The sequence below is a fragment of the Aptenodytes patagonicus genome, chromosome 7 (genome assembly GCF_965638725.1).
Source record: "Aptenodytes patagonicus chromosome 7, bAptPat1.pri.cur, whole genome shotgun sequence".
Classification (NCBI taxonomy): Eukaryota; Metazoa; Chordata; class Aves; order Sphenisciformes; family Spheniscidae; genus Aptenodytes; species Aptenodytes patagonicus.
Window position 1 is genome coordinate 4,233,522 of NC_134955.1, and position 22,603 is coordinate 4,256,124.

The 22,603-nt window shown below is 39.7% G+C and overlaps 1 protein-coding gene and 1 long non-coding RNA gene across 3 annotated transcripts; one reads left to right on the forward strand and one right to left on the reverse strand.

Annotated features, from left to right (window-relative positions):
- Positions 1-127: 127 nt before the first annotated feature.
- On the forward strand, positions 128-19,448 carry LOC143163103 (uncharacterized). The gene is made up of 3 exons (XR_012995839.1): positions 128-215; positions 1,442-1,653; positions 19,321-19,448. It is a non-coding gene; the product is annotated as an uncharacterized LOC143163103 (long non-coding RNA).
- NADSYN1 (NAD synthetase 1) lies at positions 2,804-22,273 on the reverse strand. 2 transcript variants are annotated; one of them, XM_076343802.1, is made up of 21 exons: positions 22,181-22,273; positions 21,890-21,950; positions 21,321-21,437; positions 20,382-20,435; positions 19,910-19,999; positions 18,945-18,996; positions 18,109-18,197; positions 16,456-16,573; positions 14,725-14,856; positions 13,866-13,940; positions 13,567-13,691; positions 13,304-13,352; positions 12,529-12,631; positions 11,674-11,842; positions 11,192-11,327; positions 9,587-9,693; positions 8,650-8,781; positions 8,101-8,170; positions 7,154-7,282; positions 6,244-6,420; positions 2,804-3,321 (listed from the first exon to the last, which is right to left on the reverse strand). In XM_076343802.1, exons 1-21 carry the CDS (start codon positions 22,263-22,265, stop codon positions 3,268-3,270), a joined length of 2,124 nt encoding a protein of 707 aa, XP_076199917.1. In that variant the 5' UTR covers positions 22,266-22,273; the 3' UTR covers positions 2,804-3,267. The 2 variants fall into 2 exon arrangements, with proteins under 2 accessions (XP_076199917.1, XP_076199918.1); XM_076343803.1 differs by lacking the exons at positions 2,804-3,321; positions 6,244-6,420 and having other exon boundaries at positions 7,184-7,282; positions 8,072-8,170.
- Between the last annotated feature and the right edge of the window lie 330 nt (positions 22,274-22,603).

Consider the following 22,603-nt stretch of genomic DNA (forward strand, 5'->3'; position numbering starts at 1 on the left):
CCCTGGGCGGCCCCGCCCGCTGCACGTGACCGGCTGCCGGGGGAGGGTGGGAACGGGGCTCCTCCCGCCGCTGCCCGCCCCGTTCCCCCGGCCGGATTTGCCGCCGGGAACCGGCCTCGGTCACGGCGCTGCCCCTGACAGACTTCTCCCTCCGGCAGCAAACAGGGCACCGTCTCCCGCCGCGGCAACGTCCGCCGCCTCAGGAACTAGCATTTGTAAGCAGTCGGGGGTTGATGAAAGACGTGACAGTAAGGTTCTGGTAAAAAGTGTTGTTCTTCACCTAAACTTAAGAGAGCAGATCTCAGACGTCGTTTACGCTTTTTAAAAAAATATCCCTCACGAGGAGTTGCGGCTTTTTTACCTCACGGAAGCTGCAAACTCTGTATCCTCGGCTGAGCGTACCCCTAAGCTAGTCACTGCCTCAGGGGGAGCTGCGGAACAACCCTGCGGCCGTGCGGGGGTTGGGTTTAGGCTTTATTGAGAAAATAATAGCGAGGTTATAAATTATTGCTTCTTGCTTGTATTCATATTCTTAAATAATCGTTTCCAGCCCCAGCAGAAGGTATTTAATTTGTATTTCGTCACCTAGGCGTCCCACAAGCAACTATGAACTTAGCTTATGCTACTTTGACTGTTAAAAGATGCTTCACTTCTGCTACTCTCCCTCCTTCCTCATGGTCCCCTTCATACACGCTTTCACTGTTCAATGTCATAAAGCTGCAAGTTCAAAAGGGTAGATATTTGTATAATTTGACAACTATACATTATTTTCTGCTACATACTGGGAGCTATGGCAGCATAACAATACACAGGAAAGTGTATCAATCCATCTCTTCGGTATTCCAGCCCGAGTAGTAAAAGTAGGCCCATCCTAGACTGTTTAATTAGCAATGGGGTAGTTTTGGCCTTCAGCTGCATGACTAATGGGTTAAAAAAAAAAAAAAAAGTCACTTTTTCACACTGACTTTTAAGTAAGTCAGGATCAGATCCAACCTTTTTGGTGAACTGGAGATAAAAAGGAAAACTCCATGACATTACCTTTACCGTAATAGTCATCACTAGTAAAAAGTGAGCATTAGCAGCTACACGTTACAGTTATTTCCCATTCTCAATAGACAGCAAAGCACTGGTAAAATTGGAGTTATTGTTGATAACAGTTGAACTAGAGGCATCAGACGGAACAGGTACAGTGAAAATTTCAGGATAATAAAAGGAAAGTAGGGGTGGGCTGGTACAATCTGTATTCAGCACTAGCAGGTAAGAAATAAAATGCAATTTGCACACATGCTGTAAGTGCCATTGCTAAGAAACACAAGTGGCCTTTCACTAAGTGTTTGAAACATTCAGGGTAACCACAGTAACAGGGAGTGCATGTAAACACTGTGTTATTTTATTGGAACAAAAGCAAATGTTTCCTTCTTTCCTCTTCTGTGATTGTCAGGAAAGAGAATCAGTAACGTCAGGAAGAAAAAAAGAAATAAGAAGCCTTCAAATATACAACGGATTCCTGAACTTCCGTTCAAAATTCATCCACTCCCTCTGGTTGGAACGGGAAGTGGAAGTGCCCAACTGACGGTGAAGGAAGGCAAATCTCAGCTGGGGTTTTCCATCAGACGAACATAAACATCCTTAGTACCAGCAACATCCACTAAGGTAAGTTAGCTACTGATTTAAATGAATACCATATAATAAACCCACCAAGAACAATGCAGCATCTTTAAGTGAATCAACTCTGTCTTTCTGGATTTTGGAAAACAAATGTGGAGAACATGCCCTTTAGCAGACATTTTCCATTAGCAACTCAGTACAACTGAGACAAGCAAGACACAAAGTCTCGCTTGGTCTAAGCTCCCCTGCTGTTGCAGTTATAGCATTGTTTGCCCAGAACCTCAGAAATGCATTTCTAGTTTCCCCTATTAAAAGCACACCTTTCAAATCAAATTTAAAAAAAAAGCATCGGAAATGGCCAAACATTAAATGAACAAGCAGAAAAGCGACTCAAGTGAAGGAACAAGCCTATCCTTGTAGCTTTTTTATTGTTCCACAGCACTGGACACATTTAAAAGATCAGTGAACTCATGAAGTTAAAATAACTTTTTCCAAACAGTAGGTGGAAGGTGGGTAACGCACTAATTGAGCTCAAAGGAAGCTGGCTTTATACTTCATTCTGCAATATTCACTGCATTTCCAGATGTTTTACACCCAGCGAGCTTGATTCCCACAGTAAAGGGATTATGTAGGCAAGTCCAACCACTCACTGATGGCATGGTCAGTGATAACAGATCACAGCTCCTGGAGAGGCAGCACCAGAGCATATAGGAATGACAACAGTGGCATGGATACCAAACTTGTGTCCTCTCTATTCAAGATACCACGCACCAGAAGACATTTCTTATTTCAGGTACACCAAGTTACCCTTACGCGTCAAAAATGCCAAAAGGAGGGAAAAGGCACCATGCCAACTTTATTCAAAATCCTTAAAATACAGCTGAGGATCTTGGAGAGCAATAACAATTAAACAATCCCCGAACATCCTGATGAAGTAGGTATTACTCCTCTCTGAGAAAATTAAGTCAGAGATTTTAAAGTTAATTGTCACAAGTTATACAGCAAGTAGATGCAAAACAAGAAGCTGAACACTAATTTGGATCCCGCTAACAAGGAGATTAGCCATCTGCTTCAAGTTAGACATGCTTCCAATACCTTGCTGAATTAGACCTTATGTGGCCATTCAAAACACTGGACCAGTCTACATACCCAACGCTAGATAAATAAAAAACATGTAAAATAAGAACTGAGTCAATTAGCATTATAAAATTACAAGTTTATTGTGAAGTAAAATGAGTATTTCCCCTCAACAGCACATGCCAGAACTGTTAAAATTTTATACTTTCAGATGAATGTTACTCAAAAATCATATCCAAACTATTAGAACCAAACTTAGTATTTGTATGTGTATTCACTTTCACAAAAGACTACCCTGCATTTATTTATGATTGATGGGCTTATCCAAATGTTTTCAATTAAAGGCAATTAACTCAAGTAGTTAAGAAAATCCTTAATAAATGATTACTTAGCCAAACTATGGTTTAAGTATATTGGGAACAAAACAGGGAGTCAATCAAAAAAAGGACTTGATTACAAATACCATTTACAACAGCCATCTCAACAATTGTTTGGGTCATCTCTGCTCATCATCACAGTATACTCCAGTTTTGAACATTCTGCTTAGCAAAATTAATTACCACAGTTAAACAAGACAGTAAATCAGTCCACGTCTTCAACTAGAGAAATTCCTTCCTTTCTTTCTAGCTTGGATACCTGCAAGTTAAAAGGAAACCGATTCAATAGTAAAAATAAGTTTGCATTTAATGTCTCCTGTCTTTTCAGACTTCCACCACAAAACAGTGTAGAGCCCAGATTTATCAGGAACTGACAATGGGATACGCTCTAGGGGACAACTGAGCTGAACAGGATGTTAGCTGCAGTCAAAAGAGAAGGTCAAACTTTCTTCCCACCCACCCCCTTAACCTCCCCCCGGCTGCATGCTCCCATCAGTTCCTAGGTTTTTTGTCAGTTGGGTGACTTCATTTGACTGACCAAGGAGCGAGACAAGCACCAAAGCCATCTCAGAAGCCAGGAGAGACAGGAAGGGAGACAACACTGTCCCTTTCAGTGACAGCTGTCAGATCAGATCAGGCCATAACCTGGAACCCTGCCCGTAACAGAGAGCCTAGAATAATTAAAACAAACACAGGGAATGCTTTTCATGCACACATACACAATTTTATAAAACTGACCTTCGCTGTTCTTAAAACTTAAGAAAAGGAATTACCTTATATTAAGTTAAGCTGTTGTTAAGACTAACAATATAAATAGTTTCAGAAAGGATTCTACAAACTCACGGAGGATAGACCAAGAGCATGAACTAAACACAATGTTCTGCACATTATCTCTAACTCTGGAAAATTCAGTTCTATGTTCCCCAAATCTATGGGGATATATAGGGAGGGCCCTATTATAAATTCCTTGTTCTTATGCTCTTCCTTCAACATCTGCTACTGGTCGTGAAAGAGACGCACAAGGATGCTCAGGTTGATAAATCTTTTGGTTTGACCAAACGCAGCTAATCTTGTGGTATGACCAGTAAGCACTGGAAAAAGCAGAAGACGGACTGCAGATACCTAATCCTTGGGGGTAGGTGTGCCAGCTTTCTTCTGAGCTATGTCACAGTTCCTTCAAATTATGCCAGCTATTAAAATCCCAATGAACATTTTGGCACCTAGAAATTGTTAAAGTGCATGCTCTGACCACACATCCTTTACCTCAGATGTAACTCAAAGGCAGAAGCTACAGACAGTGTTACTGGAGTTCCTAGGTTTGCTATAAACCACTAGAAATTTCATCACCCAGGTAGAACCTTTCAGCTAAGTAGAGCTGAGTGACATTAAGACTCCAAGGGCAAATCTGGAAATTCCCAGCAAACGCTGTGATCTCAGCCTCCTCTTACCCCTGTTCCTTCTGCAGCAAATACAGAGGGAATTTTGCATTTAAAAAGAGTGGATAACTAAATTGCCTTGACTACACTACAAACATCCAAAGCAGAAAAGTACTTTCCACAAATCCAACAGATTTCTCTATCGCTAGCACTCAAAACCGTTTCCCTTCACAAATGAGCTCAAGCTGGAACATTACTCTTCTACAGGAAAACCTGGCATTACCTAACTAAAGGTGTTTTCTGGCAAAACTGTATCATTTAGAGTTTATGCCGTATTTTCACAGTCCTGTTACTATGCCAGAAAAACCTTAAGTGCAGATGAAGTCCCGGGAGTATAATTATCAGTGAGACATTGTCCTAGAGAGTGTTTCTCTTCAGAATTACAATTGTGCTGAATATGCACAGTAAGTGGAAACTCTTAAAGTATTCCCTTTCTTGTATAGGACAGATTTGACTCACGTTATTGCAAGTCATTATTTTCCAGTCTTGCAAAAAGCTATCCGTAACAATAAGTTATCAGTTCAGGTGACCGCTGAACTTTATCAGTTCAGTTTACTGTTGCCTACATAACAGATTCTTCCCCAAACTTGACTCCCGGTTTTCAGGAATAAGTTTCAAGGGTCAGTACCCTTGCATAGCGCAGCTGCTGTTACATACAAATCTAGTTAAAGAGTGCAACAATATCCTGGATCATGAAAAGATCTTAATCACATTTACTGTAAGCATAAAATAATTACATTTTGGTCCAGACCCTACAAAAATACTTTACCCAACTCCCACTGAGTCCAAAAGAACTTTTGTCCTGGACTTGAGCAGGAAAAAGTCCAAAATGATGGGAAAAAAAAAACCCAAAAACCCCACCATACAGACCTACAAGTAAGTGCTGCACGTGGTAGCTTTTATCCTAGGTTCCAAGGTAATAAAACACTATTACAGCATGTCTGGCATTTCACAGAGGAGGGAATTAATATTTTATTACATATATAAACATATTCTTAAAAGCAACTCAGGTGTAAAATCTCTGGCAGAAAAAACTTCAAGGTGCTAAAATTCTTCAGCCCAGCACCTTTGCCATAAAAAAATGCATTAAAATAATGTCAAAGGTGTGACTAAAAACTACAAAAAGTTAAGCATGGTTCTGATAGTTGCTTGAGCCCCTTCACACCTCACAGTGTTCAAACTAAGCACCGTACCATAACTGTTGCTGTATTTGAGGAAACACGTATCTGTGAGTCAACTGACTTGAGGTTCAAAAAAGGTATTGTTGTAGAAGCAGGTGGGAGAAGCATTCACAGTTAATTGCTGCCTCTTACTGGGTTTTCCCACATGGATATAGGTCAAGTCTTAATCCTGCAGTTAAACAGATCCTTTCAGACAGGTCCTGAACCGAAACCAAAACACATAAGCTTGTTCTCCGCATTAGCACAAGACTTCATGAGTATAGGTACACCTATTAGTTTCTGGCCTCAGTACATATATTCTCTTTTCTTTTTTTTTTTCCCCCTCCTTCTTGCTTTCCTAGCAATATGACAAGCTGTACTTAACAGTGAAAAAAAAACCAGCCTAGACTGAAACCAGAGAATTCTTAGCCTCACAGTTATGTGAAAAGAGCAATCACAGTTATTTCTGTATTAAACTATTATCCTAAATGCTAGTTGTCTTTTGCTGGAGATTCACTGGAACTGAGCTTGTCCCACTGTGAGGGCTTTAAATATAAAAGCGTACAAGAAGTAGAGGGCATTTACCTGTTTATCTATACACCTAAATTGCCAGGACCATGTGGTGTTATAAAGGAAAGGCCTCAGGTCAAATCGGTTGTCATCTGGACTGTAGTTTTCAGCATGGTAGGAAGGAGTGAGGGTGGTCATTTTATGTCTGTTAACTGAATACATCCTGAAGAAATGCTTAACCTTTGATGCCACCTGGTGTACAAAGAATATAGCTTTGAATCAGATGAAGTTTCTTAGTATTTAAAAAATTTAGAGGAGAACAGTATTTTGGAGACTGTGTTCTAGCTTTACACATTCATTTTCTTCCATTAACATTTACATAAATTATCTGCCACTACTAGTATGAATCACTGTGGATGACCCTACCTGTAAGAGGCATTTAAGACCATTTTCAGGCACCGCCTTGGTCTCTGCACCTATCATTTACCAATAAGGAAGTGCCTTGTAAGAAATCTAACAGTAAGCACCAGCCTCTGCAATTCAGGTGACAATTTGAACTTTTTCCTTTATGCACAAGGAAGGAAGAACTGCATTACAGCAAAGCAGATACCTCTTCAGCGTAGATAGTCTTCCAAAGCAAGAGCCATTTTCTGTCTCAGAATACATAACCAAAGGCTTCAAGAGTAGTTAGCCATGTATATTTCAGAGAGTAATTTTCCCCTGAAGGTACAGTTCCAAAGTAATTGTTTTCAAATTACCCAATTACTGTTCTAACAATTTGCAACACAGACAACAAGCTCCATTAATTTAAGAGATGCATACCAGTTTTTCCAGCATGTTCTGCTACAGCTGTAGAATAGTCTCTAAATGCAGTATAATTAAACTACCCCTTTCAGTTAAAAGGAACTCTACTCAACCTTTCTCCAAACATACTCTATTTTGGCAAAGACATTACATGATTTTATTTTTTTTTTTTGTACATTACCTCTCTTGGAGTACAAATTTCCTTCCACATATTAATCAGCTTACAGAACATACTGTATGGTCCAGCCTTTGCAATTTTTCTTAATTTGCCATAGATTGAGAGCTCTGCATATGTCATCCCCATATCTGCCTGAAATCACACACACAGAAAGTCACTGAAAATCTTAACTACGCAAATTGTAATTAATAGTTTTATGGAGCAATTACAATAACCCAGTTTAATCAAGGAAACACCAAAATGAAATTGCCAATGATCAAAAAGACAAAGAGATAGTAATATTATGAGCGGAAGAAAAAAAACTGGAATCTCTCTGAAATGGGAGATTTTAAATTCTTCCACGAATATATTTGATTTGGGCAGTGAAAACATTTCTTTCCTGAGAAAGATTTGTTTATTTTCCCTTCTAGGTAGCTTAAATGTAGTATCTATCAGTAAGGTAAGGCCAAGTTAAGAAAACCACTAATTCTAATTCAGCAACCCTTTGCTTTATCTTAAAGAGTTTTACAATATCCTACAGTTAAATATCCAACAGCCCTTAGAGGTAGTTGTTAGGCTTACCAGTCCTCTTTTATCCAAATGGATAGCAAAGAGAAGGCCGGGGGGAGAAGAGGAAGGGCTTTGCCACCAGTCATTTTAATAGCAGAAAGGCCCTGCGTGACTCTCTTTTGATATTAAAAAAAACTTTCAAACAAACTGAATTTCAGAACACCCATCCTTCTGAGTGCCCAAAATATAAAATCATTGAAAAAAGTTAATTGCTGTTTTGGAAACTGTTGTCAACACAGATAAGGCTGGTGTGGGATACTAATACCTTGTCAGTGGCTTTAAGATTGTTTACAACGTGCTTGTCAATAAGCAGGGATACAAACAAGAGCAAATAGTTATTGGACAAAAAACAAATTTTGGGATAAGGCTTACCAGAGCATTTTAAAGTCACTGCCCATTACCTCATCAGTTTGAGCCACTTGTCCATCCACCAAGGGTTCTAACTCTGCAGTGGGTGGAGCTGACATGATACTGTAAGAAAAAGGTAAAAAGAAAAACATGAATTCTACCCAGTCTCATGAGTACTAGTTAACAAACAGTCTGGTTTGTTAAAAATCAAATGCTTCATTCAGAACTTTTTCAGGGCATAAGCTTCTAAATGACTAGATAACTAAAGAAGTGGTACTTGCAAGCTGTTCCAGGTTTAAAAGGCAATGCTTTATACCAAAAACATAAAGCACCTGGTTCAAACAGTTCCTTCAGTGGAATTAACACAAATGCTTCCATACAGTAACTCCTAAGACTGGCGGCATTTTCAGCACCCAGCAATCTACATTGTGTGGAAGGGTACACAATCATTTAAAAACAGAGGGATGTGCAGAATACTTTTCTGTATTAGCATTTGCAATATTACTGCAGCTTAGCTCTGCTAGTAGAGAAAACCAAACCATGAAGTCCACGATACACTGCATACAAATACAGTCACCAAATATCACTGCTTTGCTACTCACCTTCTGAGGGCCGTGAGCTGAAAATTTTCAATGCAATATTGTATGAAGTTCTTCAAATCAGTCTTGCTGATTCCACCAATGGGATTGATATCAGCACTTGAGCAATCATACTTTGTCAAGTAACCTCGGAGACTGAGCAAGAGAGGAAATTTTATATATAAAGAATAACGTATAATATATATAATAAAGTATAATATATAATAGTTTATACTATATAGAATATGTGTCATATAAAGACAGGGAGAAACAGACTGCATATTGTTAACCTATTTATACATAAGGAGCAAACAGGTGTTCAGCCGCAAAAGGGTTATCCTAAAGCCATGACATTGCCAGGAGGAAGACGATATTTTAAACAATTATGAAGCACTGCAAAACTGCCCATGCTAAGGCAATATATTTGAGGCAAAACAATTAAAATTCTCTCCTGACCAATTAAAAAACATAAACCCTAAAACACCCATAGAATCAGCACACACTACTCTCCCAGCTTTTCAGGTTATCAATCTCAAAATCTTATGGGGATTGCTTTAATCTTCAAATAGTCAGCTCTAATAACAGTACTCCAGATTTTTAAAATCTATTTTTCAACTCAAAGTTCACAACTTAATTCCTAATACAGTAACTGAAAATACAACAAATAACAGATTGGAAAGTTAACCTGGTAACTGCACAGGTAAGCTCTACAGGAAACAGCTAAGGAAGGAACAGCATTTTATTGGAAAACTATGACAATACTTTGGTTAAACTTCTGAAAAATACATAACTTTTCATTCAGGCCTATTCAACTATTTTCATTAATTTCACTGCTATCAGTGTATTCTTAGCTTGTTACCTCTTCTGCGTAATAATCTAAACCGGGATTTGGTAGAGTTGCAAGGAAATGCAGTGACCTGTTCACCATTCACCTGGTTTTAGATTTCTAACTTTCACCAACCTTTCATCCACATTGGCTGATCCTAGCACCAGAAGTCCCCCTGGCATCCCACGAGTCCAAAGTGTCAGCTGAGCAAAGAGGTAGGCAAGGACCATTCTTATTCTAGCCTGCAAAGCAAAATGAAAAACAAAGCAAATTTACAAAGCCGAATAATTTCTCCCCAATAATTTTTATTAATCAATTCCCTAAACAAACCCATAAAGAACAAAATGCAAGAGGGGTAAATGTTAATGCAAGAAGGATGGTCTTCTGGAGAAGATGCCAAACACACGTAGGAAAGCCGAATTCAGTTGTATCCGCTACTGCCACAGACTTACATGACTGGGCAAATTTATTCTACGCTGAATTGCAGAATGGGGAGTAATTGCCATTTTCTACCTCCTACAAGCACTAAATAAGGATCCGTGAGGGATGAAGTATGCAGATAAACCATCTGTCTAATACACCTTTTTATGGAGTATTAGACTAAAGGGATTTACTTCCATAAAATTTGTAAAAAGTTCTCTTTGCTTCTGTCGCCATTCTGAAACTCTACTTTTTCTAAGGATGGTAATAATACCAAACAGACCTGAAATTCAACCTCCAGCTCTAGCCACAATTGTGTGTGATGTTAAGCAAATCACCACACTCCTCTGTGACTAAAGCCTATCCCATTGCCAAAACCGCTGATAACGGATTCAGTGTTTGCTTCCAGCGGAGGCAGCTGGAGTTCTCCAGTAATAGCAGGGGAAGAAAGATCAAGTCCTTTGCTGACAAAAACTATCAAACACGATAATCAACATTTAGCCAGAATTAAAACAGAGTAGCTGGTTAGGTTGGAAGCTTTTAAGAATAGGCCAAAAAGAAAGCTATCAAGACAACGAAAGATACAACTGAAGCCAGGGACTAGAAGTCACGAGGCAGCTGTTTTCTGTGATTCTATAGGATATGTATACCAGCACTACCCAGGCACAGCACCAACCTGTTCTGACACAATGAAAATGCGTAAATGGAAATGCGTATTTGAGCTGCATTTTTATAAGCCTATTGAAGATTAAATACCTTCTGATGCAAAAAAAAATTCTCTTCTACCTTCTAAAACGGAAGACATCTAGGAATTGGAATGGGTAACCTTGACATCTCACACAGAGCCTTTTAAAGGCTTTCCTCGCCAGAGGAAAGTCTAGTATACATTGGCAATATTTTTGAGTCTTGACCTGCCACAATCCTACTGGACTCAGACCTGTCTATTAGAATACTTTGCTGCTCATTTTCCTAACCTGGCAACTTTCTGTTGGGATGCTTTTCTAAACACCAATGCTACTGATGAAATACAGGCATATACTATTTCCTCCTGGCCATCCCACGAAGTTTTAAAAGTCACGAGCAATAATTATCTTGGTCTTCTCCTGAGTTATGTGGAATTGTAGATTTCTGCTGCAGCCAAGCATTTAATGGAAGCCCAGGAACCTTCAGGGACACAGCACAAGTTCAGGTTTTCAAAGCAATGCAAATGAAGGGCCCCTTGCTACTTTACCATTTTGTACTCTTTCCAAAAAAGAAAAAAAAAAAAAAAAAAAAAGAAAAGGGGGGGGTCTGATCTGATTCAGCCTACATGAAACACACCTGCACATTCTGGAGTGCCAGGTTTTCTCTGCTGCTCCCTCCGTAGACAGAAAAACGTGGATTTCGACCTGTCACCATGCTGAAAATTCCCACAATAGCTTTCACAGCCGTGTCTATGTTCAGATTGATGTGATAGCTGAGAAGAATTCAAACAGAAGTGACTCAACTCGCACAATCTGACTATATAAAATAGCACTAAAAAAAGCAAAACCTCCACCCATAAAATTATGTTTTAAGGCTGCTACCATCTCAGATCTGGTATGAAGAATAACACTTTCCAGAGTCTGTTTCCAAATTCCCATGTCCTTCACCAAATGCTGCTAAGTTTGCCTCACATTTACACACTTAAATAAAGTCTGTAATACTCCTACTTAACACACCTACTATTCCTCTCCCATTTTTTCCTATTTTAGAGTTTGAAAGCTTTAGATGAAAGTCTTTGCCAGAACATGATTTTTTTTCCAGCACTTCTCAATTTGTACCTGCCTATTTGCTCAGCCAGAAGTTTAGCCCTGTTGCAAGTATCCTGGGATGAGTTCTCACTAGCCATATAGCAAGTGGTAAAGATATGCTTGCAAAATTCTCGAGGATCCTCAGGGACATAGGTCTCATCATTCACAATCTTGCGCACATCAGCCAGCACATCTGCATCTGAGGACAAAGCAAAAGAAATAAAACAAGGGCAGAAATTGTTGTGCTCCTGCTACCCAGGATATGCAAATATCTTGTACGTTTCTTGTATTCCAATTAAGCTTTACACTGCCCCTCACAAATAAAATGACTCCATCACCTAACTCCCCAAACATATTTTCATCTATCAAGTAAAAGAATTACTGATTTTGCTCCTAATTTTGAGATGGACATGGAGATATTAAATCCTTTTGTTCTACGCCTTAAAGAAACTTCATCGAAAATATGAACCAATATGTACAAAGGCTTAGCTAAATGCATGTAGTCTACTTAAAGCCAGTTTAAGAGCTTGAACCATGCCTAACCATATTTTGTAGTGCTGAATTTAATAGAAGGAGAAAATTCTCATGATAAACTGAAATCCCAAAACTACATCAGCCAACATTTTGAACGATACTCGAGACAGAAACTAGTCTGAGTTCCACATCCAATTCTTAAACCCAAAATGAAAACTACTAAGCCAATTCAAAGAACCTGAAATCTGGACGCACATTTTTGCTGGAATTTCTGAAGAGATACAAAGGATTCTATTAGAACTGCGCAAGAGTCTACCATGAACGACCTCTTGCATCTATGGCACCCAGCTAATATTAACTTGTCCGTAACCATTAGTAAGCATGGCTAGCCAGACGAGCACATCTACTTACTTCCATTCTTGACTGCCAGGCAAACCTGGTGACACATAGAGTATACTATGCAAGCTGTAGCAGAGCTGTCAATTCCACCACTAAGAGGTAGGAGAAATCCTGCCTTGAAAATAGAGCAAGCAAGATGTTCCAAATAGCAAAATTAGGAAAAATATATATTGTACCATTCAGAAACATACTCTTGTAAAATAATTACACATGCATTGTTCAAGTCTGCTTATATTCTACTGGGGAAGAACAAACAAACAAACAAACCAGACCTAGCAAACCCTCTTAAACTCTCAAGGACTGGATAATCAAACAAGTAGTCAGTGTAAACCCTTCAGCTAGAAAAACTTCCAGCATGTCTTTACCCTCTAGTAAGACAGAAGAGCTAAGAAAAAGGATTACATTTTTCATATATGTTTCACTGTTAAACTGAATTACTAGTTCATGTCACTCTGCTTATTTTAAACATCTCCATCACGCCATTAAAATATTTTCCTTACTGAAAAAACAGCGATTCAAAGAAAAAGAAATCCCCTTTGTTAGGTAAGCTTGACTGTTGCTTTCAAAGAAAGCATGATTCCTAAGGCAAAGGTCTGAGGAGCATACGGAAGTCACACTTTGCATATGGGTTTTAAGTCTGAATGAGCTACCAGTGAAAAACTCAAACCTTGCACCTTGGGCTAACATCACTTTGCATTAACAGCAGCACGATAGCAATGTGTGCTGTCCCTATGGCACAGAGGAAGATGCGTATGCCAAGGCAAAGAACCAAAACAGCTGTTCTTACCTGTTTGCTGCGCCTTAAATAGTCCCAAAGCCAACATGCAGGACCAAGGCTGAAATTACAGAATATGCTTATTCCAAGAGGGTTATGGAATAAGACCTAAGCAAGTCAACATATTTACTGTCGTCTTCCAATGAGATACTTTCTTTACTTAAATATAAATAAGATCTTACGTTTATCTCTTTTTTTGGTTTGTTTGCGGGTTTTGGGTTGGTTTTTTTTTTATTCAAAATAATTTTCAAGCAACAGATTCAGTAGGTGCTTACCTGATCTCCTCCTCAGGACTATGATGTCTCCACTGGATTGGCATACAAGTAGGTACAGCTACATCATCAGAACATGACAGAGCAAAATTCACTTTTACCCTGGGATAAGGATTCACTTTACTTGCCTAAACAGTAGTACGGAAGAATTGGGAAGACATAAATTTTAATATAGCATATACCTATGAAACATCAGATCTATAGAATAATGTGAAAATCAAGACGTGCAAATACTTTTTAAATTCAATAACTATTCAAACTTGGCAGAGTTTACAAACATAACCTCTGTAAAGAATTCTTACCGCTAAGTTACGAGATGAAATCTCTGCTCTGTAACTTCGAACATCCTCCAAGTCCAGAGTGGCAACCAGCACTTCCTATGGAAAGGATTTCAACATTAGATTGATTCTACACAAACAGATAAAAAATGTTTGACAGGCCTAGACTACAAAAAAATGCTGGGGAAGAAGAATGCATGCAACTTTTTTCAATACAGATTTTTATGCTCACTTCACAAGTTATTTCTGATTCAGTAGAATTACTTACATTACAAAGTGAGCACAACTGACTCGCTTCACTGAGTACACCAGGACACTCATAAACCACAACGAATTTATAGCACTTGTCAGATGGCTGAACAATAGGTTCACCATCAGTTGTGGCAAAGGACAAGAGGAAAAGGCAAGAACCATACTGGGGAAAGAGACGGATTTAGCACATGATGTGAGGACACCTACAGCTTTGATGACAGAACTACTGAGAAAGGGCTTTCTGAAATAAAGTTCAATCTATCAAACCTTTTGTCTACCAAATCGGGTCATAATTAGAACACTGCAATCTTTGTCCTTTTTCTCTTAAGGTAAGGGAATATAAATTAACAGGGTCTCTCCTAAACATGGTGATTGCATACGAAAACATTTTCATGAAGTTCCTTCGCTGTGACAGCTCTTCCTCGCTCGCAAAAGCAGGAGAGCTACTGTAGATCAGGTCTGGGCAATTTAACTAGGGAAAACCTTGGATCCAGTTGAATAGCATAGTAAAAATATATCTTTTTAGTCCAGAGACATGGGCCTAGTATCTGGAATGTCTGGAATGTGTTGAGCATAAATGAAGCCATACTAATTTCAGCTGTAACTAGCAGCTATAGGTGGAATATATTACCACATCATCGAGTGAAAACTGGGATCCTTGTGCAACTGTCTCTCCATTCATCGAAATCATGGCACAGCCATCATAATACAGACGATCACCATCACAGCCTTTCTGGTTAGCCAAAATATATATTCCACCATTCTGGGAGGAAAACAAGTATGTAGACAAAAAAATGCTTTTCAGAATTTAGCACCTGACAGAATGTTTAAAGACAAAATGTTATTTCTCTGTTCCTGTCCTTCTTACAATCTTCCTCTGTCTTAACATTGTGAATGATTTATGGCTGGGACTCTCTTGTCATTTGAAAAAGTACTTTGCATGTGATATACACGACAGAAACAAGTAATTACATAAGTAAATGTAGTAAGGGAGCTCTATCCCTTTCACACTGTTGGAAGACAGGAGTCTTCTGTCATTAGCAAGAGTCATTCCCTTAGCCCAAATAGAGAGGGCTGCACTTCTAAATTGACATTCTAAGTTCAAATTGAGATTGAGAAAAGCAGGAAAATGACGACAGAAGCTGTGTTTGGATATCTGAGGACAGAGCAGATACCGTTAAATATAACCAAAGCATGTTAAATTACAATGACAAAGCAGTTGTACAAATTAAACATTTTTCACAGTGTAATGTACATTCATTACTTCGTTTTTGTCCCCATCACTGTTAGACAGGATTACAGTCTAATAACTAAATGTCTTCTCTTCTTTAAAATAAACAGAACTTTCAAAGTAGAAAAATAAAATATATTTTAAGTAAGAAGATGACAGGGGAAAAAAGAAATATGAAGTCTGAGTTTAAACACTGATTTCTATTTCCCCTTCCTGATATAGTTACTGATATTTCTCCAACACAATGTTGCTATGTGAACAAAAACCGGGAGAGAAACTGTCATTTTAAGGAAACGAAAGAGGCTTTTGGATGGTTTTATATGTGCCAGGAAAACAATCCCCTCTGTTGACCAAATTACAAGCTGGCAACAAGCTGCCAATTCAGTACATAATGCATATGGAGAGAGACTGTTTAGGCACAGATAACTACAGGGAGCAACCACAGCCACTGGTTGTTTGCCCTTTATGCAGAATGTGCATTCAACAACACTATTTTCTATCCATTATATGAGTGCAATATTTTTTTTCTTCGATGTTTAATAGAATTAAGATCGATGACATCGAATACATTTTTGGAGCATAAGTCTCCAGAGCTGGGAGTTATCAAACTGTTTTAAGGCATTCTGACTCTTCTTTATCCATGTGTGAAAGACAGATTATATAGTTGGCATGCCCATGCAGAACTACGTGCTCCCATGCAAAGTTTCTTCTGGGAGTTCCCCCCGCACACACACAGGTAGGTTTGTATCTCCCCTATTCTCATGCAAATAACAAACAGCCTCTCTTCTAGTCCGCTGCTCCACAGGCCAGAGGGAGCTGACCTGCAATCAAACAGCCTCTGGCATTTGGGGTCACAGAGCCAGAAACAAGTTACAGTGCTTCACGTTAGAGCTTGATATATAGCAGGGCGCCCCAAAGAAGTACAGTCCCCCAGCCAGAGAGCTCTTCCCCTATAGCTGATTCAATCAGGGAAGGTAATTGCAGGTAAGAAAACAAGAAACTAACAACAAGGACTGTCAAGGCCCCCACACTCATGCTATGTCCTGTCACAGGAGAGGAGACTGTTTTGAAAAAAAAAAAAAAGAGGTGCATAAACAAAATATTAATTTTTTTTTTTTTTTAAGCATATACCTTTGCTGTGGCAGAATTCACCAAATCCACCCGGGTGTGAGCCTTCCGCAGCACATGGTGACTCCCTGAAGAGTTAGTGAAAATTTCCACACCATCAAGTCCCATTTCAATATGAGGGCTGTCAAAGCAAACGGCAGAAAAAAATTCAGCTGGCAATACTATGCTGTGAATACTGCAGGTATCATTTAAAACCACTGACAAATAAAAACATCTACGTCATTGCCAGTTTTCTGCTTGTCATAGCTCAAACAAGGATAGGACTCTCAAAAACATCTGTTTTCTTGCATTGCCTGACTCTTCTGTCAAAGTCCAGTAGTGGTTGCAGAGGGCAGAAGGGCTTTTGCTCATTCTGTTCTACATGAAATGCCTCCTACTTTACTCAATAGAAGCCTGGGTCTCAAAGAAAGGGAGAATAAGACAATCGTGGTCTGAAAGGGCAACATGGATGTACTCTTGCAACATCAGTTGTCCCATTTTCCTTCTCTCTCAGTAAATCCAAAAGCATAAGCAAACAGACCACGAGAAGGAGAAGACTTCCACTGCTTTTGTCTTTCTCCAATGTCAAAAGAAAAAAATACTAAAAAATCACGCCTTTGCCTGTAACATACCACACCTTCTGCACTTAGAAGGAAATGAATGTCTAACCGGGAGATTTGGAAAAACATTGGGAACATTTTGTTTTCGTGTTAACTGCAACAGCTTTCATGCAACCATATCTCCATCCCCGCCTCGCATCAGACCTTTGTGAATGGGATCTTCTTTGTGGTTGGGAAGAACTTTAAATTGTAACAGGGACTAAAATAATAACAGGAAATATTACTTAAGGGCACTAGGCTTTGCTTTATTTATTTATATTACTTTATTTATGCTTTACTTCATTTATTTATATCACTTTCCCTTAGTGACCTTTTGTTGTTTCCTTCTGCATTGTCTTTATGCGTTGTCTGATGCTGGTTAAAAAATAAAGCAGAAGGATTAAGCTAACAGCTAAATAGAAAAAAAGTGATACATCTCAAAGTGATGTTGCCTAGAAGCCTACGCTCTAGCTTGCCAAATATAAGAGCTCAATTTGTCTGTTAAGTGGAATGCTTTGGAGGAGTTGGTCAAAGCCGAAGATAAAAATAATAAAGTGAATAAAATAAAAAGACCTACTACTACTCTCAAATTTTTGAGACTAGGCACAGTAAGGGGAAATAATACAGTATTATAATTGCTAAACAAAATTGATACAAATTGATACAAAAGAGCTGTCACTTTGACTCTAGATCAAGCTACAGAGATGGATCCAGAGAGGACATTTCAACCTCAGGTTGAACTAAAAGCTGAACAATATCTGGAATGGGAGCACTATAGTTGTCTGTCATTTGTTTCCTCAGGTCATCTTTTTCATTCTGCTTCTTTTCTGTATTTCTCTCCGACCTTCTGTTTCAAATGAATTTAGCTTAAGTACCTAAAATTCTTTTGCCATCCTGCATCTAGCCTAGTGAAATCTTTCCCACGATGTATTTATCGCTCCTAATTATATTTTAGCTTACTGGCACTTTCTGAAAGATATACTACCTGGAAGAATAATAAGCAGATTTTTTCAAACATTTATTTCAGGCAGGTCCAGGGTATGTTTTAGTTTACTTCTCATTTCTTCTTCTCCTTTACCTGTTTGGTGCCCAAAGTTCTTCGCATATTTCTGTCCCTAGGCAGGTATCTTTGGTTGCTAGCACTGCATCCCCAAAAAGAACAGTTTCCTGAGAAAAAACAAGAACATCCTTACACACGTGTAATAGAAGAATCTATTCCATTCAAAAAGTTAACTACAAATCTAAAAAAAAAAAAAAAAAAAAGGAATAGTCACTTCTGTGAAATGAGTGACACAGTATCAATCACATTACACTTTCCTTCATTTTATACCAAGTTTAAGTAAAAAAAAAAAAACCAAAACCTAAACTGCCAATCTCTGGATTGTACTGAAATTTTGTGTTGAAATTTCAGTAGTATTCAGATCCAGTGCTTTGCTTCAGGACAGGACAACTGCTTTTGAATTAAACGATTTACAAAATAGAGACTGTCTTTTGCTAGGAATCATGCTTTAGTGGGAAATAACCTAAGTTTTAGACCCTTCTGAATCAAGAAGGTTACTTTTTTTATTATTTTTTTACCTCAAAACACATACTCATTTCTAGTCTCAAGCACAGATAAACTCAGTACCAGAACTGTGCAAAATAAGACAATCTTCAAGGTCCGGTATATATAAATAACTGAGGCAAATTTAAAATTTACTTGTTTTGCTGCCAAATACTAACATAAGCAAGGTTAAATTACACTCTCATTTAATGTAACTGAGAACTATCACTGAAACCTATGAATTTGCAACATGACTGACAGCAGAATTTGGTATACTACAGTTTTATGCCACAAATTCTATTCATTTAAATCGCTGAGTCTGGAAGATGCTAAAGGTAAAAAGAAAAGAAAAAAATCCTTTACAAACTTACCTGTCCAGTCACTTCCTGAATTATCCTGGGTAGAAAATATTCCTCCACATGCCTAAAGCAGGTTTACAGGTTGTGAATACATCATTACATAAATCACAGCATAAAAACTGATTCTAATCTCCACATTCTGTCACCTTCTAACATTGATTAAAGAAATTGCACTTCAGTTGTACAGGGCTGTGTATGTTTAAAAAAAAAAAAAGGACCTTCATACTTTCTGTGAAATTAATCAGAAATGTTAAGACTGTAAGCTAGCAACGTCCCACTTTGCTTCAGAAATGCATGGTAAACAATGTTCTATCCTAGCTATAAATTAGACCTAACAAAGAACACACCATGCAAGTCAAATACCAAATAAAAGTTTCTCTTTTTGCAGCGTGACTACACGAGTAGCTCAGAATTAATCTGGAATTGACTGGGGTTAAGAGGACAGATGCGCAGGGGCTCTCTCAGGAGTACTTTACTGAGACCATCAAGTTAGCACCATCCTCTGACTACAGGATGAGTGCATGGCATCAAAGATGAGCATCGAGCATATTTTGCAGCATCATAAGGTATGGAGTTTTCATCCTCTGCAGTCGTTAAAATTCTGACAGAGCTCATCCATTTCACATTGTTTTCCAGTTTAATATTGAACACGATGGAGCAATCGAGCAGATAAACACAGGCTCTTCCAATCCCGAACCACATATAGTTAGAAAGTAGACACAAGGAAAATGACACTACTACACTGGTTGCAGGATCACTGAGCCACACTTTTCCTTCCAGCTAGCAATTCAGAGCTTGATTGTACTTAATAAGCTTTCTAACCGAGCTTCAATTACATAGCTCAGCTGACTCTGTCTTGCTGCTCACCCTGTAGCAGCACTGATGGATTGGACTGCTGTAGAGCTTTCAATCCTTCTGCTGTGGCTGCAAACGGCAAGCTGTGTTTTTAAACACAATTTTAACAGTAGCCAGCCTACCTTGCTTTGTTCCACGGGGTAAACCATCTAAGTTCCCTGTAGTTTCCTGCATTTGCCAATGATATTTTCGGTCTGATCAGAAGAATTTTTCTTAAAAGATAAAACAAAACAGAAAGGGCGAGTTAAGACCTGATGTACAGCCAAACAAGACTAAAAAAGAACACTGATTAATACCAACTCTTTTCTTCTATTATGATGTTCATTAAACAACTACTACATACAATAATTTTTAAAGTTTCTGTTTGCAGACTTAAGGGTTTTTTCCTGGAGTCTTTCAGAAAGCAGTGGAAATTTAGTTTCTACAAATTCAGAAAGGAAAAAGATAATGGAAGACATCAGTTGTCTCTCTAAAATTTAGTGGATAGGAAGACAACTCTCTCGCTCTACATAGCACTGAAGAATCTTTCTTGAAGGCCAAACAGGTCTCTGAAAGGATACACTAATGTATTGTCTCACAAAACACATAACTTACTTATTTAAAAAGATCACTCGACAATTGTAGCGAACATTTCTGTGCAGAACAGGCCTGTGAAAATAAGAAGCAGAGTTACCAGTGGCTAAGCTCATTAGATGAAATGAAAAAAGCTACAGAATCTACATCACTACACAAAAACTATTTTTTAGACAACATTGCTACACTGTATCACCAAAAGGAATCAAACAAAATAATACATCAAGTTTTAGCTTCTAATTTTTTAATTCAAATAGTTGTTTGCAAAAATCAGAGTTACTGACCATTCTGTCAGTCTCAGATATATCAACTGCTGCTAGATCACTGGCGTGCCTGAGAAACACAAGCAGACCAGAAGAATCCCCCTGGCTGGGCTAACCGATTTAATCAAACCCAACTCCCTGTGATACTACCAGGCTAGTTCAAAACAAAGCTAGCTTTACGCATTTATAGCAATACTAACAAGTAGGTGTACATGTTAATTGTACAGTTATAATTTATCACTGTTCACTGTCAGCACGTGACTTAGAACGGTTTCAGTGATTTTGACATACATGTGTTGCTTATAAGGATGTCTGCCAGTCACAGCAAGTTACATCAGCCCTGACGTTCCTGAAAGAGTCTCAATTTATAAAGCCCTCTGCGTTACATATAATACAAAGTCTTACCCAAAAGCTTACCCATGGCAATAGGGCCCAGCCATTAAGGTTCCAAATAAATAACTGTAATTATCCTATTTCTCTCTTGAAGTGCTCAACCACCAGAAATCTTTGAAAGGATTATCTTTCAGAAAGTGTCTTGCACACTGCAGTCCTAGTCATGGTAATTGAAAGGGGAAGTAGCACAGTTCTTAAGATCTGTTTAAAAGTTTGGTGCAGAGCCCTCGCTACCCAGAAACACAGCAGAGGCAGCATTCCCTAAAAACCTTCGCCTTTATCATATGTACGCAAAAAAACTTACATTCCCACATCACAGATAATATCTTGAGTAGCAGGAGACTCCAAAAGCTTTGCCAGAACTTGAAACGAATGCAAGAGTGTGTCAGACTCATAATAGTGATCGGAGCAGCCGTAACCACTGCATACAAAAACATAAGAAATAAAAAATTCAGCCACATCAGCACCAGAGCCAAGGGACCAGCACTACTTCAGACAAGGAACCCCTCATCCACACAGGCGATTCACACAGAACACGCAGAAGCAGCACTGTCAACATCATCCCTACTGACAGCACTTAAAACTCCGCGGCACTGCTGGGATATTCCTTTCAAGAGCAGCAGCCTGGGCCCAGGCAGGATTCAAAGCGCTAGTTTCTGTGAAGGAAGACTCGCTGAAATAGGTCAAAAATTATCGGCACCAGTCACGTTTCCAAGACAAGAGAACCAATCTTGCGCTTGCAACTAGAATGTTTTTCTTTGCACTGAGTCACGCTTTGGGCATTAGAGTACTACATGGCTGATTGTCTTACTGACCGTTCTTCAGTAATTAACTGGGAACGTGTCAAACCCCGAACCGACGCAGCGCTCTTACCAGATTTCGAGCTCTGGACCAAGCCGGTACCGGGCTCCCTGGCTCTTCGCTATGTCAATACCTGGAAGAAGGTTGGATTAAACACCAGCCGGACGCTCAGGCCCGGCCCGCCCTGCCCAGACGCCCCCGGCCGCGGAGCCCCGCGCCACCGCCCGCGGCTCCGCAGAGGCCTCGGCCGCGGCTGTGCGGCTCCGAGAGCCGGACTGTATAGACCAGGCACGGCCTCCGCTGCCGCCCCGACAAGAAACGCGCGGAAGGAAGGAGGGAGCGAGGTACCGCCGCCCCACTCACTTCTGAAAATCCTCTCCAGGTTGCCCTCAAAATCCAGAGCCCACTGGTTGAGGGCGCAGGTGGCCACCGTCACCGCCCTGCCCATGGCGGCCCTGACGCCTCCCCCGCCGCTTCCGGGGCGGCGCCGGGGGGCGGCCGGCCGCTCCTCCCGGCGCCCGCCAGCGGCCGGCCGGGCAGCTGCCGGGAGGTGAGGGCCTCCCTCTGCTCGGCGGGGCTGAGTAACTCCCGCCCCGTGAGCGCAGCAGATGCCGGCTCCGTCGGGAGCTGCTGCCGAGCCCCCGGTGTGGCTCCTCCGGTGGGGTTTTCTGCTGCATCCCCTTAGCCGGTTTCTGCAGTTTTGTATCCTCAGAGCCCAGAATAACGGGAGCGCAGCCTTAGCCCTTTTAACCCTTCAGCTTCTAAGAGGCGTGCCTCAAAACAAGT